The sequence below is a fragment of the Salvelinus fontinalis genome, chromosome 23, assembly GCF_029448725.1.
Source record: "Salvelinus fontinalis isolate EN_2023a chromosome 23, ASM2944872v1, whole genome shotgun sequence".
NCBI lineage: Eukaryota > Metazoa > Chordata > Actinopteri > Salmoniformes > Salmonidae > Salvelinus > Salvelinus fontinalis.
Genome location: NC_074687.1, coordinates 36,860,884 through 36,878,389, shown reverse-complemented (window position 1 = coordinate 36,878,389; position 17,506 = coordinate 36,860,884). Strand labels below are relative to the sequence as shown.

General features: G+C 42.0%; 1 protein-coding gene across 1 annotated transcript; it reads right to left on the bottom strand.

The window, feature by feature from the left end:
• Positions 1-303: 303 nt before the first annotated feature.
• Positions 304-13,123, bottom strand: LOC129821225 (ras-related protein Rap-2a). Its single transcript, XM_055878630.1, has 2 exons — positions 12,000-13,123; positions 304-2,051 (listed from the first exon to the last, which is right to left on the bottom strand). The coding sequence occupies exons 1-2, from the start codon at positions 12,311-12,313 to the stop codon at positions 1,814-1,816; spliced, it is 552 nt and encodes a 183-aa protein (XP_055734605.1). The 5' UTR covers positions 12,314-13,123; the 3' UTR covers positions 304-1,813.
• Between the last annotated feature and the right edge of the window lie 4,383 nt (positions 13,124-17,506).

The following is a 17,506-nucleotide window of genomic DNA, read 5'->3' as shown; positions in this document are numbered from 1 at the left end:
AAACAAATAGCAGGTGAATAGCATGCTATTCTCATGCTTAAGTTCGAGGTCAGAATACGCATAGAGAGAAAAGTGCATAAAAAGGAAATTACGTTCCATTTATGTGCATTTAACTGGGGTCAGAGTCGGGCCCAAAGTGACTGCCTGTTCACTGTGTTATTTAGAACTGCAATTGAATTAGAAACAGAAGCGATTTCCTTCCAAATAGATTTCTCTCTCCTAGAACAATTTAGAGAGATTATGGCAATGGCGTACAATGCATGTCACTCCAATAAGTTCATAAAGAAATAGTGTCACTCAAGCTTGGATATATTGTGTTAAACACACTTTTATTGTTTGGGTGCCTAATGAAACAGTGTCACCATTCATTTAGGGAGGGAGAAAGAGTAAATGGTCACATAAAAAAAATATAAAATGAACAATGAAAAATGGTAACTCAGGGAAGGTCTGGTTCCCCGTGGCAACAACGACATACAGTTGAGACAGTGTCCAGACCCAGACGTGTATGTGTTTGGTTTGCACGTTTCCACAGTCTATTATAATCTCAAACGATGAAGTCCTTTTTTAAATTTACTAGCCATGCATACAGTTGACAATTCCACATGTGTTGAGTCAGTGTCTTCATAGGAGCTGGCACTTTCCATACAAAATATTTACACTACCGTTAATTATAATTGTTATTCATCATCATCATCATCATCACTATTATTAGCCTACTATGAATTTCAATACTCTGAATACATAAAGAGTGGGATGTTGACAAAACGTCGCATCCCATTTGTGATACCCAACCAAAAAAATAAAATGTAGAGAATGATGAGTGATGACATCTTCATTCCTGAAAAGAAGACAGTTTCTAGAGACAGAGTCTGTTGAGATATTCAAACACTGAAAGATGGAGTCCTTCTTGTCCCATCCGAATGAAACTGTTACAATATTCAGGAATCTGTTGTCAGAACCTCCTGAAACCAAAACAAATCACAGGATATGTGACAGACACCTACCTACCTCTGCTACACTTATCATAAGAAAATAGGAAGGAGAAGACAACATTGTTTCAAGAATGACACTGACTTTTCCACCATTTTCTTTCCATTCCTCGAAACAACTAAAAAGGAAATAAGAGGGGAAAAAATGGAGGCGCTTTCAAGTCACCTCTTTGGTTCTGTCCTAGTGATGTGCAACAAAAAAATGTTTACCCTTGGATGAAGGTAGGTAGGCCCTCTATTTTTCTGCACAGGAAAACTTAGCACACAAATCAATTACTCATCAATGTTTCAAACAAGTTGATCAGAGGGATTATCTCCTCCCCTCTATCTGCCGCTCTGCGCTGTCATGGTAACTTAACATGGAGAAAGAAGGCTCCAGCTTGATGTGCACAGAGAAACTAGGTCATATCAACAAGACCAAAACAATGTAAAATAAACATTACCGAAGCCGATCGCAGAAAACATAAAGACTACAAAACCTGTAATTCTGCACGGACGACTCAAGACATATTTTTTTCTCCGCCAGAGAAAACAGGATAACATAAGGCGAGTGCACTTTTCTTTAGTACGGTTTGTCAATTTCTCTTGCGCAAATCCTTTGCATTCCTCATTTCATTCTATTAATTATTAACATGTCATTATTATCATTTACATCATGACTGATTTTATGCACCAATGAGTTAAAATCCACCACAGTTCTACCATGAGTTTATTAATCATCCATGTTGTTGGTGTGAGTATAATCCTCCTCTCTGTGTACAGTATCTTGGTGTATGCAGACTTCCTCTCTCCCTTGTCCCCCTGGCGTCCCCTAGGCTCTGGGGCTATTGTATATTGCAGGAGGAGCAACATGGGTCATCCTTGTCTGGCTGGGCGGCGTAGTCCATCTGCCGAACTATCTCGGCGAACAGTTCGTCCACCATGGTTTTGCTCTTGGCCGAGGTCTCCATAAAGGGGCAGCCCCACTCCTCGGCCAGAGCCTGGCCCTCGCTGGCCGACACCTCCCTCTCACTCTCCAGGTCCACCTTGTTCCCCACCAGGATCACTGGGACCTTCTCGTACCTGCAGACGACACACACAAACAGATGGAGAAAATGATCAGAAACCATCTTGTGACATGAATATATGGACAGTCGCTGATTGTCAAGGCAGATCGGAATGAGACACACGAGGAGATGTGATTTGCTAAAATGTTTAACTGAGATTTAGGTGTGCCGTGTACTCCATGAAGAGCTGACTAGTTTAAACTGTACCTGACGTCCTCTCTGCACTCTCCTAAATGTACAGTTGATAGGCATAATTTCAATCTAGAATGAAAGCTTCATTGGCAATAAATAATGCCAGCCATAAATAATTACATTAAATCCGTGTGGCACATTTTCCTGAAATATATAAACTAAAAGGCCTGGCAATCACAGTTCTAAGAGGTGGCTTGCTGAGAAATCTATACTGCCCACATGCTTTATTCCTATTACTATCAGTGACAAGAACTTAACAAGAACTTAACAAGGCCAGCAGTCAACAGGAAGTGGGCAAAATCACCTACAATCCCTTAGGGGCAGGAAGAGGCCATAATCCAGTGAGCTTTAAACTCTCTTCCAAATTGGTTGAGTGTTCCTACTGAGGAACTGGGCAACTTGCACAAGGGCCAGAAAGACAGTGTTACGTCATATTTTTAAGGAAGGAATTAGGCATCTCTATTTTGGACACGTCACAGAGAATAAAGGCTCCGCTTTTATTTCTTATCTGCAAATAGGAGCTCCCTCACTGGTGATAATATTAACCAGCACACACCCGCTATGAACCCCACTCAGAATGCCTCTTCTCATGTTATTGAACACAAACAGATCACAGGAGAATCATGCTCCTTGACACCTTTCAGCATCAAAGGTTAGCCTCCCTGTATGAAATATTCATGCCTCTAAATTATTTAACACTATTTGACGGGAAAAAACACCCGTCCTTGATTGCTATGGTAACAGGTACACAAGGACACTCATAGTGTTGGAGACTGGGGAGATGGAGAGAATCAATGACTGTAATACTTTCTTAAGTAGAGGAAACTGAGCTTCTCACGAGGGCCATGGTCTGCAGGCTCCAGTGCTAAATAAGCTTAAACTGGCAAAGAATAAGGAGCTCAATTTGATCTGGTACTGAATATATTATCCAGAATGAACTCTAATCTCTGCCATCCCCATTCTGTGGGCAAGCTAAGAACTACAGGGATAAAACAGTAGACAACAGGGGTCTGTAAGCTACTGTGTGTGACTGTGAAGCACAATACAGTAGGCTACAAGTTAGTCAGCCACCACACAGCTTGTCACAGTACAGCTGGAAAACAATAGCCTTTTCAACCCAAAACTTACAGTCCATCTATTGTTCAAACAGCTGAAACAGCTGTCGACTGAGAACGAAATGGCATCGATAGCATTCCTGACTCCAACAATTCATTGGAGGCCCCTGATAGTAATGGTGCTATTTTGGAACACATCTTTGTGGTGACAGTAAAAATATGCAGTCAAACTATACACTCCCTCTCCATGCTCATTGAGAGGCCCTAATCATAGTGGTGGGCGTGTGGAATGGAGGGTCGGGACAGGCTGTACCCGTTAAGAGAAAACCCACACGGGACACAGCGTTTAGGGAGGTAATGACAGTCCCCTGCATGGGTGGCCGTTTCTATTTTAAACAGGGCTGTGGCTGCACGGTCGTCGCTAATAGCCCCCGCTCATATGGAGGCCTGGGGCCATCGTCACGAGTTCACATACTGCCTCGCCACCTCCAATTACAACCTGCTCTCCACACATTCATGGGAAGGCATGCCCCATGAGGAACCCTGCGGCCTAGGGAACATGGATAAAAGTGGGATGGGAGTGTGTGTTTATGCTAGAGCAAGTTTGTGCGTCTGTGTGCGCGGTAAGTGAGCATGTGTGCTTCTGTGTGTGCACTGAGACAAGAGCAAAATTAGCACTATTTCGGTAAGGGATTGAGCCTGGCTCTAAGACTCAGTGAGCTCTGATGGAAAATGATTTCTGATCCTCTGAAGAGCTTATAACACAGCCTCTGTCCTCGGTGCTATTGTCACAGCTGTCTGCTTCTCAGTGCTCTGAAATGAAAATTAAATCCTTTAGCAATGGGACTCACTGTAAAATCCACATGAAAACCACCCCAAAGAACCCCAGATGATCATGACGGATGATGAGCTAAAGAAGAGAGCAGTGACGGGAGAGAAGAAGTCAAATGGAAACATATCCAGCCATCCATTCTATTCATTAACAAAATGACAGACTTGATAGGCTACCTAACTGTCTCACAGCAGAACAGTCACTCCGACTCCGTCATGCAGGAGGAGTGTAGGCAGCACAAAGAAAAAACTTGTCATCTGGTGCCAAAGGAGGAGAGGGGCTATAAATAGCTGTAATAACAGAGGGGAGACCTGCAATCTCAGGAGGTGTGTGAGGACGGCTGCCGCGGATACCAGAGCCTCACAGGGACTTCGCATGAAGGGTGTTGGGCACAATGGCCATTCGGGGTCTGGGCCTGGTGCTGGGTGCTGGGTGCAGGAAGTGAGGATGGGAGTGGGCAGAGAAGGTCCAAGGTAGCTTATTCATATTCCTCAAGGTTTGAGCCCGTCGGTTACGCATTCTCCACTCGGAAGTCGTGAGCAGTAGTCATCAACACATATCAGTGGCCCAGCATGCCAACATACCTTCCCACTGTCTGTATGTCTGTCAGTCAGTCTGACTACATGCATGTGGCTGAAATACTCTCGCCTCAAAAACAACCAGCACAGGTCTCCTAGACACCCCTATTTATAATGCACGATGCATCCACTGATATAGATCTGGGCCTAGCTGAGGGAGGCTGGGAAGCAGGGTAGGAGCTGCCTGGTGGTCTCTGGGCCCGGCCGCTGGGTTTATCGGGCGCTCCCTGAGAGACAGTCAGCCAGCCTGGCCTACATGGTGAAAGAGGTCCAGCCAGGTCCCTGCACAGTGAGATGGAGTCTGTCCTGAGTCTCCTGTACCTCAGGCTGACGGTGTATTTGTGTCTCAGTGAGTCCACACAGTGGCGCCCTGCTGAGGAGTGGGTCCGACTGGAGCTGACTCAGGAGGCTGGATAAAGCTGAGTCAGGGGTATAAATGAGCTCCACCACAGTTCAGGGGAGAGGACTTTTAAACAAATCTCCAGCTCCTGATCCCAGAAAGGCTGCATCGCCCTAATGTTGGGATGTGCCAAAAAGATCCTTCTGCTATTTGGGAGGATGACTCATAAATGACAAAAGCAGACAACACATGAGATATTACTTTGGGCTCCTTGAAACAATTTCCTTGGATCCTTCCGACTGTCTCAAGGTAGCAAGAGGATATCCACTCCTTCCCGTCCTGTAAAGCTTTCCTGATACTATTCTCAGAATATGACAAGACGAGTTTGTCAAAAACTGAAAATATTCCAGTTAGAAATGAAGGGAGTGACAAATGCTAGACATGCATTATTGTCATTGCTAGATTGGAGATATTAGACGGCCCACTTATGCCCCTGTCTGCAGACTGCAGTTTTATGGGTGATTTGGTGCTTTTCTTCAGAAGACAAAAATACACCCAAATTAGGCCCCCTCAAACATTCGGTCATGGTCTGATGAATGAGCTTGTTCCTCTTCCTGGAGGTTTGCAAAATCAGAGGGTGAAGAAATTAACCAAACAATCCTACAAATTACATGAAATATCAGCATCACCAAATCTGAAATAAACACTGACTGTGTTTAATCAGAAATGTGTCCCGTCCCCCCCCCCCCCATGCTGGCTGAAGAGAGGGGAGAGGAGAAGTACAGTAGCTAAGATTAGATTGGTCTAATTTATGGGTTTTATAAATAGAAACTGGGGCTCGGAGTGACACAGTCAGTCAGTTTCAGACCTCTGGGTCTACATGAAGATTACAGTGGCTCACGCTATGGAGCATGAGCCCATGTACATCATAATGAAAGTAAATGAAGCTCTCTTCAGCTATCTATGGATCCTCTGGACACGCACATGAAGATTGCCTGCATCCTATATCTAGTAGCACCCATTTACCACAAACAGTGGCAGGATAACCGTCCGTAATTGTACATTGTCACCAGTAAAACGTATTAAACGCAGCAAACACATGACTTTTGATTTGGTAACACGTCCTCGTCCTAGCTCTATCACTTCTTTTCAGGATACGCAGAAATGTAAGCTTAAAACAACAGAAAGAAGAAATGTGTGCTTGAGGCTGCTTGTTTCTCTGTTGCTCTAGTAGTCGTATGTTCTTTTCTCTCCCCCTCAGTCGTAATCGACGATAACAGCTTCAGCGTCAAACATTAATGTCACTCTTAACAACATTGCAATCACGTACATTGTCACTCTGCTACACACTGCCTGGCTGCCAATGCAGACTTTGTCATTCTTTTCGATTGCCTTGTCCTTTATGCTCCGAGTAGCTCTGCTTGATGATGCTCAAGTCAGGCTTAGACAAATAGACAAAGTAAGAGTTCCCTGCGTAAGTATTTATAAAAGGCCCTGCTGCACTTGATCTGGGTGAAACAAATATGTGGGTGGTCTTGACAGGGGGAACATTGACAGGGCTATTGAAATTCACATGAAAATAATGCATCTGTGGGTTTTTAAACAAGTTGACTTTCTATCAAATAGGATAGTCCTCCATCTAATCACACGGATGTTATAGAAATATGAAGCCTGCAGGACAGAATTCATGGCATGTTAGTCTGTGACTTTGAACAAGGGCTTTGACAATAACATAAAGATAAAGACCAAAGTAATTCACCCGAATGCTGTGCAAGGAGAAATTAGGACTAGGCTTGGGTCGTATAGCGTATATACCGTATACCGGGGTATTTTAAAATAGCCGTGGGATGTTTTTTCAATACCATCAATACCATTGACACTATTTCCTTTTTTCCCCCCGCTACTTTTTAAGTAAATACCTGCATTAAACTTGTGCAATGTGTTAAGAGATACAGAAGATCGCATTTTTAATTTCACCTGTCACATAATTTTTCATTATAGCACTTACTAGTGGTACCCAGTCACGTGGTGTTTGCTTACAAGCACACAACAGCGAGAGATCGGAGCCTTGTAAATCACCCACTGTAGTCCAGCATGCTCCAGGTGATCTAGTAACAGTATGGAATTCACAACTAAATGTTTGCCAGCTAGATATCTTATAAATATTAAGTTAACTGTTTAAAATGTGCTAAAATGCTCTGCAATTGTGCATTCGGTTTGCTAATTTAGTAGCTAGTTAGCTATCTAGCTAAGTGGTTAGCTTCTTCCAAAATCACACTTCGCTTGGCGGTAACAGCAGAGAATCCCCTCCTGGATCAAGAGCCTTGCTGTCTAATATGTTTTTGTGTGTGTGGCAAACTGTGAGTAGCATTTTTGTTGTTACTTGTATACCTTAATGAGCTGGGATGTCTGTCCTGAAAATAGTTTCGGTCAGAGAATGTATAACATTTTTTGCAATGTGCTTGTTATCATCTAGTTAGCATTCTCTATGGGATTTTACATGTTCTTGTTAGCATTGCTAATCATCGGATTACAAAGGCTCAGAGGGGGTTGAAAATAGCTTCTCTTGTGTTTAGTGCCGGTATTACTGAACATCCCGGTATGGCACAAGGTCGGTATGAAGGTATGACAATCTGGATACCGCCAAAGCCTAATTAGGACATTCTTGGACAACCATATACCCAAGGTCATTTTAACCAACCGACATTCGGCACATGGCAAACTCCTTTAAGGTTGACCTGATTGGTATGTTCTGCAGTACTAGATCACTGCAACATAGGATAAGTCCTGCCTTCCACCATGAAAATACTGTGAGAACTACAATAACCCTCTGTGATAGTCTCATTCTGACCCTGTGACCATAACAGAGGCTAAAAAGAAGTACAACATCACCCAGTAGGTAAATCATCTCTGTTCCTCCTCCCTTGCCATGCTCTTCATCATATCTGGGTGCACTAGCACGTCCTGTGCCACCCGTCAGCCAGCATCACCTGTGCATGGCTAACTGTTGCTGAAACAAGGTGATGAGCCCCCCAGCGGGCATGGAGGGGCAGGGGGCGAGTGGAACTAATAATTTGCCCCAGTGGCCTCTGTTACTGCCGCCCTGTGCCACTGACAGGTGGAAGACACTGATGCGCCCTGACAGGTCTCGGGACGGGCGCGACACACACCAGCGCCTCTGACTTGGGCGGGCGCCGGGACGGCTCCTGTGTGAGACAGTAACGAGGACAGGAGAGGCTAAGTGAACAGCAGTGACAGCTGCATAATCCACAGGGCAGCATGGAGCCCTGGAGGAGAGACCTTGGGCATGGGGCCTCCTTGGCCATGGGGTCCTGAGGAGAAGTCAAGGCTGCTGGCTGGGCTATGCGCCAGAGCCCCATTCCACTTTCACCCCTCGGCAGGTTGCGAGGGTGTAGTGACATTTAGCAGTGCCCTAAAACGTATTTTAATATAATCTCCACTCTTATTAATACAGTCTTAAATATTGTTATACTCTTCAGTAAAACAACTGACTGACTGCTCTAAATCATTCAACTAGACTCTTTGACAGCATTATCTTCCTTTACAAAATGATGGTACATTTCCTGGTTTACTGCTTGGATCTGAATGTAAGTGTAGACAGCTCTAGTGTAAACCCCCGGTAGAATGTAAGCTTGTAAACATTTACCTAAGTGAAGAGTAGCATGTTTTTTTTAACCCTAAACAAAGAGTGGACAGTCAACACCAACTGTGGGTACGGTGTTCTTCCTTTTAGTGGTGCCGCCATACCTGCAGATAGATATCGTCAAAGGAAGCCATGGGAAGACCTGGCCATGGCCATGGTCTGGTGTAGACTCCCCAACACTACAACGTAACATCTACACTACAAACATTAACTGTAAACACACTGTTCAACTTTAGAGAACATGGTTCTCATGCTCTTCTCTTCAAACTGTTTGGGACGGGAGAGATTGAGTCACCACAGGGTCCCCACAATCTCAGAGGTAGGACTGGAGGACATCGCACTATCCCATCAACCGTAACTCCATAGTACGATCGTTAAAGTAGAAATTGCAATACTGTACATGTGTTCTCGCTACCCTTTACTGTTGTTAAACCTGTGCAATAACATTGCAAATACCCAGTAACAACTTTTTATTAACGTGTTGTTGTTGCTTAGTAATGGAGAACAGAGGTTTTTGTTTCACAAGAAGAAATGTAATGTAATTACAAAGTCCTAACATGTTGATACATTTGTATTACAGCGTGATTACACACTGTATAGGGGAAACTATCATGCAAAGTGTTTATCGTGATTTATTGTACATGTCGCCATAAATGTGCATTGCCTTTGTTCCTGTGGGGCTGTGATGAGGTATTGGATAGTCTGACAGTAGAATAGGTAACCTGGGTGTCTAAAGGCATCCGCATGCTCCCCAGACAAAACAGTTCGGAAGAGGTCGTTCAGAATATTATTACGACATTTTGTGACGTTTTATGTTCGTTTTGGACTTCGGGTAGGATTTTCTCGGCTGTTCGGGCACACAGTATTATTTCTGGATACAAGCCGAAGTCTACGCCCCTTCGTCGGTGATTGGTCAACAGTAGGGATTCTTCAATAAAGTCTTTGTTGTCTTTCAACGAGAGACGACAGGTTTTCATGCAAAAATAAAATATTGAGAAATACTGCACATCTTAGAAGTAAAATTCTCCTCGGAAAAAACGTAAAAATTAATGACAGATTTCTTGAGTTATCTTAGGTTCATTCTGACTGTTTTGAGGATGTGTATAATGGCTACGGCATCTCAAAATTGACAAACAGTACCGCTTTTTCCTTGTTTTTCAAGTGAATGTCTTTTAAGGGAGTATTGCGAGAACACTCGTTCGCATGCTGACGCCTTTAGGGAGTTGACACCAGACTTGAGGAGAGAGGAGGCAGTCCCTGGGTGTGTGTCTGATTCCACGCACCACAGCTGGCCCACACCTGGTGCACACATACACCCACACACACACTAGGGGATGACACCCCGCCAGCTAGGCAGCATCGCTCCCTCCCCTCCAGATTCCCTCACATACCTTTCTCCCTGTACTCACATTTTTTATGGGGGAAACACATGCTGACCTCATTCTTTCATCTGGAGTCGTACATTTATTTGAATGGTTTTAAATGCAATCCAAACTCCAAGCGATCATGAATTTATTGAAACAAACACACACCAAGATAGCCAGGAAAAATGAACTTATGATTTGGTAAGATAGCCAGGAAGAAGAAGAACTGAATTGGTAATGGCAATGATGATAGTAAATATTAGAGAGAATGCAATTTCAACTACAGAGATTTCTACTTATTTGAAATCAGATCACTTGAGAGGCCATGTTCATACGGAGCGACGGATGGCGCTGTGTAACATGTCAATGGGAGGATCCAGCTGAAACGTTGAGGAGTAATTTGGTAGTTTTGTGTTGTTAATCTATTGCTCCATTGTGAGGTTTCTCAGTGAGCCTTGTCTCTTTGTGGCTCACCAGACTTCCTCCATTCACCCTGGCAGATACACCGACACCTCCAATGAGTGATGAACCCACACTGTCACAGCTCAGTGCATAGTGGATTCCCACTTCACATCAACTCTAGAAGAGGGAGTCACAAACATGTGAATGTAGACAAAGTTTGACGATAATATAGCATTTATACGGCGGAGTGTAGGGTCTTAACCAGGTCACCAGGTCTTGAGTGTGAATGACTCATTCATGTTGTCACTTTTTAAGTCTGCCACAAATTAGGCCACTGCACACTCGACCTATATGAATGACTTTGGTACGCTAAGGGATACCGAGTTGTCTGGATAGCATGTCACATTGTCGTAACATGATTCTAAACATGTTAGGACAATGCTAGGACAATGAGACATGCGGCCACTAAAGATGACCTCATGTCTGGAGCATCCCTATAATAACAGTGCTTATCATACGTATGATTCCTGTTTGTTTTGTTTTTTTCTTCCTTTCCAAACAGATTGCATGTTTCTAATAAAAACATAACTTCCTCTCTTCAGAAACCGGCTTCTCAGTGTGCTCCTCCAAATGTAGCAACTCATGCCAACCCCCCCTTGCTTTAGCTATATTTTGAGGGTTTGTCTGTCTATTAGAATCAGGCCTTTGTTTCTCTCCGCAGAGTCACTGGAGCTGTGAATCCTGGGTATTCCAGCTGTCTGTTTCACTGGGGTTGCAGCATCTAAGCTCAGCCAGCATACAGTCTTGTGGACAGCCCATCAAACACACAGAGCAGAGCTGCATCCAAGGTAGCCAGACAGATAGACACTATCTCTCCACTGTAATAAAGTGCAGGGGAAACTGGTCTCACATCTACTGATGGACAAGGCCTGATGTGGTACAGTAGAGTTTAACTGAGGAGAAATAGCACCATGGCCTTGAAACTAAAATGGCTGTAGAGCTCCAGGCAAAAATAGCAGATGACCAACCAACCATATGTCTCCTATCATGCTAAATAAGACACAGGCATGCCGTAAAGACAACGCTGAATATATCATTTATATCGTTTGAAGAACCCAGTTGCATTGCCTTTAGAGAGATGGATATCGGCTAGTGTTGGATGATACAGGACCACTTGGGTAGATTTAGCAGTAGTAGTCCTATGCAGGGTCAGAATGCTTGAATAGGCTAAAGTAGGCACTATGCCTGTGTGTTGTGTATCACCACAGGACACATCCTCAAAATGAGTGTTATGTGAGTGTATACTCTTCACAAAGGTGCTTCTTCATAGATTGTGTAGTAGGCCTACCATTACATAGATCAATTATGTTTCTGTCAATGGGGTATATGATAGGCGTCCGATTAGATGTGCTCGTGGGAAAATGCAAGCAGGAATTATCATCCACGTCTATGCATGTTTACAATGAAACGTTGCAGTTCTGATATAGGCCTACTGTAGGCCTTTCATAATACACGGATTTGATCCAAAATCACTCACCTTTTCACTCTGATGATCTGGTCCCTCATGGGTTTGATGTCTTGGAAGCTCTGCTGGTTGACAAGACTGTAGACCAATATGAAACCTTGACCATTTTTTATGTAAAGGTCCCGCATGGATGCGAACTGTTCGGTACCAGCAGTGTCAAGAATCTCCAGAACAGAGGGTGAGGAATCCACCTCGATTTCTTTGCGGTAAAAATCTTCTATGGTCGGGTCGTACTTCTCAATAAACGTCCCGGTCACAAACTGAACAGTGAGGGCGGATTTCCCGACCCCACCGCTGCCGAGGACCACCACTTTGTACTCGCGCATTGCTCCCTTGTTATTTGATGATTTCAAGAGATTGTCGAAAGCTATCACTCTCCGCGCGACATAGAATAAAATATATCCGAGCAAATGGCATTTATTCAAGTCCCATTTTGAACGGATATAAAAATACAGCCTTTCTTACCACCGCTCAGCAATGGCAAATAAAAAGCTGAGCACAAAGACTCGCTGCCCGAAGATGGATTTCATTGTAGAAATTCCCACAGGCACACCAGACATTGATTACTAGGCTATGCGCATCGAAACGACTGCAATTTTTTTTTTTTAAATGCATTAAAAGGTATCAAAACGCTGGACAATGTGAAACGTGTGGTTTTTCATCTGCTTAGCTCACCATTCTATGTATCACAAAAAAACAAAACTTGCTCCAGCGAAGACATTGGAGAAAAAACAGGACGGTTCCTGATGGATTCTGCAAGACTTGCGCGTTTTATCTCAACAAATGTTGATAAATAAATAAATACAAATTCAAGAGTTAGGCCTATTAATATAAGTTTCGTTGCTTTTTCACCATCTCTTTCATCTCCCCGTTCCTTATGCGTTCACGAATACAATCCTGACCGCCATACTCTCGGGTGGAGACCCACCGCCGCCGTGTAATCAACCGGTCCCCTCTCGGCTTCCGTACCAACGAAAATGAGACGGGTCTTTCCCACTAGACAGATGTGCAAGGAGTCCAATGGCTACCAATATTTGCTGTTAACCGCACTCATGACTATCTGAATGCCACACGGAAACAGCCAGTAAAATAAAGGGTTGGATTTCCGTTCATGTGCAAAATTTCCCATCATTCGGTAACCGAAGTGACATCCTCTGAGCGCTCACCCAATCACAGAAGCAGATTGAGGATGTGTATCCAAGAGGAGGAAAGTGCGCGCAGATGCTGTTGCTATGGTAACGCTGCCAGCTGTGTAGCAGCATCACTTGCATAAGGAGAGTATAAAAGCAGATTATAAACTAGCCTGGTTGCCTTCTCTGGTTAGCCATTAGATTCCACGGCTCTCTTTGGCAAATGATAGGAGTGACAAGGAGTGGTATGTTAGTTGAAGACTGGTACCCAGACTACTTATAAGCTGTCATTTAAACAAACAGCAACACAATGTGTGATCAGAGGAACCTCTTCTAGCAAAAGAACTTATTGGACTAGACTGTATACGCCTATACATAACTAGACACAACAATGTGGATGCCTGTGGATGAGTCAATGTCTTTGCAATATCTGCTTGTGTTATCAGATGCAGATGTGCATAAACAGACTTTTCAATAAAAATTGCAACAATTTAGTGTACATTTTTGTTTACAACAATTTACCATATTCATAAAAAATATCCAATAATTCAGGAATTTTCCAGAGAATGGGATAAGAGTAAAACTAACACGTGAATTGCATTCCTGAGATGGTGCATTTTATTATGTAGGCCTTTGAAATCATGTCCTCTGCATATATAAACACACCAAATAAAACGGCTTATTATTTCCTATGTGGATCACCAAAACAAAGGCATCACAAACTTGGCATTTACTTAAACTTTTATTTGTTTTTTTTTTACATTAGATTTTACACAAAACAAAACTACTGTATATATATATATATATATATATATATATATCATAAAAGAGCACATAATTATGCACAAATAAAACATAAAAAAATTGCCACATGAACAGATTCAAAATGAGTAAGGGTTTGTACTTTTCCCCTCTGTTAAAGAGACGGCATTACCGATGGAACCATGTGTGGCACTGGCACAGCAGTTTAAACACAACTCTGCAGTAACTGTACCACAGCCATTTAGAATGGCACCCGCCAGTTTTCTCATCATCAAGCTTTTCTCAGTAAAGTGTTTGACGGCACTCTTTACGATCTACCATTTTGGCCTCAAAATGAAAATGTCTGTAGTGAGAATTAAAACAGCATATTTCACTAATTGCAATAGACTAAATACAATCCTTATATTTAATGAACCCTAACACATAACAACTTAAGAACAATACATCAAAGGTAAGGCAACGTTCACTAATAAGTTTGTCTGCTCAGTTTACCAACTGTTCAGAAAGTGCTTACCCACAGGGCACACACTAGCTAAATCAACGTTGTTTCCACGTAATTTCAACAAAATTACGTTGGACCAACATGGAATATACGTTCAATTGAAGTCTGTGCCCAGTGGGTAGGAATCATGTTACCATTGTGTCAGTAAAAGTGAACACATTCTGACTGTCCAACTCTTTTGATTGGGTGGTCTACAATCTCAACTAACTTTCAGGTACAGCTGTATCTAGCTATAATAACATTGGAAACATTGAGCAAAACTTGAGTTGAAATTACCATTAAAATTAACATCCGTTTTCAAAGAGCATTTTTTTGTGAAAGATGCCTTCGGTGAACAATTGAAATAATTTAAGAGTATCACTGCCAGATTAGCCATACCCATGACTACATGTTTAACATACTTTTTCTGCAGTGTAAAAATAACTTTATTCTGGGAACAAAGTGCAATTCTAAACAGCTGAACAACCATCAAAACACAGCTTTTTGAGTTTCCCCTTGCCTTTATGAGTCTAGGGATGCTGTGTAAGAGGACTTTAGAGAGCTCATTTTTGGTAGAATAGATTAGAGCATGTATTTAGGGACATTTAAGTGTCATGGGTAGGCTGTCAAATGCAAAAGGAATATACTACTGTAATACAAAGGCATTATGATACTGAAAATATTGTCGTATATAATTTTGCCATAAAATAGGAAATGTTCAGATTCTGGCAATACAATCTAGTGTGTTACAGTGCTCTAGAAAACGTAACAATTACATCATTTACAAAAATACAGAGCTTCCGTCATTGCAACTTTAGGTTGCCACAGAGACAAATTAATATAGTTATGAAATTATACCGTACTACAATGAAAAGTAAATTTACTTAAATGTTAATTTTTTTGGTAGACTGTGACCTATACAATAAACTGTTTTCATACATAATAAAAGCAATTCTACAGCCTTGCTCGTACTGCAGTGTGTTGTCCTGTATAGGTGACAAGGCAGTGACAAGGATGAGATGTGGAAGCTTGCCATTGGTAGCTCCAACATTCCATCCCTGGTCACAGACGGCTTTTCATAGGCTAACGTGACAGGACAGGTCATTTGAATAACCGCCAGCAGAGCAAAGCTCAGCTTAATAAATTACATTCATTTTAAAATAGAATACAACATTGTTCTATAACTAATGTTAAACAAATAAGTAAATTCCATATATTTCCATCAAACAGAACATAAAAATGAACTTTTCTGAAAAGTAAATGAAAAGTAATGAAAAAGGACAAAGATGGTAAGAACATGCATCATTTTAGTTTTCTGTGGATTGTCTGAGTTGATCAAACACCATGACAATATCACGATACTGATGAGATTTTTTACGCATACTGATTTCACTCACACAGAAAATGAAAATGGAGAATGAAAGACTGTGGGCAAGATTTAGAGTTTGCACCTGTGTGAAGTTTTTAACTGTTATTTTTCAAGAGCAAATAAAACATAAAAGTTTAAGCAAAAGGTAAAATAATGTTACATGTCGATCATTGTAAATAGTTCCATGTTTTTAGCTTGGTTTTGCCTTTTATATCCTACTGTAAATAACTGGTGTAGACTTTGCACAGGTGCATTGGTGGGTAAATCTGTCTGTGTTTGTAAGTGCAGTTTGTATATACAATGAAGCTTTGACAAAAACACATGTAGAGTTATATGAGATTCATTGCACAATGTGATTAGTTATGTGACTACGTCCTACCACTAAAACATTTACTGTGATACATTCTACTCGAAAGACGTTAGACAGACTATGATAACAACGCATTAAACACGAGGATATGGTTGTAAAGACGGTTGTATATAGAGACAAATGAGTTACCAACATAGAACCACAACACATATCCGGTTCTCCAAACTCATCTCCAATCACTTTTTAGTTGCAAACTACTTTCAACTCATTAAGAATTAAGCTAAACCATTTTACACAATGAACAATCAATGAACTTCATGCCAAAGCAGCCATGTTCCGATCTGCCAGATATTGAAACTTGAAAGTAAATGAAAGGTTAAAGCACTAAAACTAACCCAGTGTACAAAGACTACCAATGCACTGAATTCACCTCACACAAACAGTTGTTCATTGTATTTATTGTGAGGCCATGGAGTACGTTGCGAAACTGAGGGGTTTTCTACTCAAAGTTGAATATTTCTCACACAGAGCCTTTTCAAGATGCTTGTTATGTACATTACTTTAGGCACTTCTACAGTTCAAATAAGACAGGATTAATAAGTGACCTCGAGTCACCGCAAGGTTTCCTTGCACGTGTACGTCAGCCTTTTTAACAAAGGATCACCACATGTCTTTCCTTTTGAAGTCTTATCATTCTGCTCCCTCTTTAATGTCTGTGGCCTCTGCACTACGACCACCTAACCCGTCACATGTCTGTGACAGCTCGGCAGACACTCACTCAGCCTTTCAGTTCCTCTAAAGTGGCTTATTTTCAGCCCACCCATCACTCTGCTAGGTCATTGGCACAACATCTGGTATATGGTGTTTATTTGATGGATGCCAAGACAAGGCTCAACTAAAACCTTGACCGAAGAGACATAGCGCAAACAGTGCAGCGCAGACAGAAACGTGGAAACCGTGGTAGCTAGATTCCTTTATCATTTCTGGAATTAGTGGCTGATTATATCACTGCCATAAGGTACATTAATTCATTTTCTGCAATTATCATTGGGTTTGCTGAGGCTCACTCAATTGGTTATTCCTCCGTAGAGAGGCCAAGGCACACCAGGAGGGGGAGCAGTGATCCTGTACTCAGAGAATAACCACAAGGTAAACAACAACATGCTATCCTCTGTCACATTCGTCCTTTACAAGAGCAAGAAGGACACTCACAAGCCAAATGCAATTTGTATACGGTGTATAAACAAGAGCGCTTCCAATGGTCTGTGTTTTAAATAAAAGCAATCAAGCACTTAGATGCACAATCATTTTCTGCTAAAAAAATTACATTTTGAATTAGATGAGTGTTGTGCACTTTTAACAAAACATTAAAAAGGAAATAAAAGTCATCGTTGAATACCTTTACGATTAAATCTTCACAATCTCCAATCATGTGTGTATACATATAATAAATCAGTCATTTACATA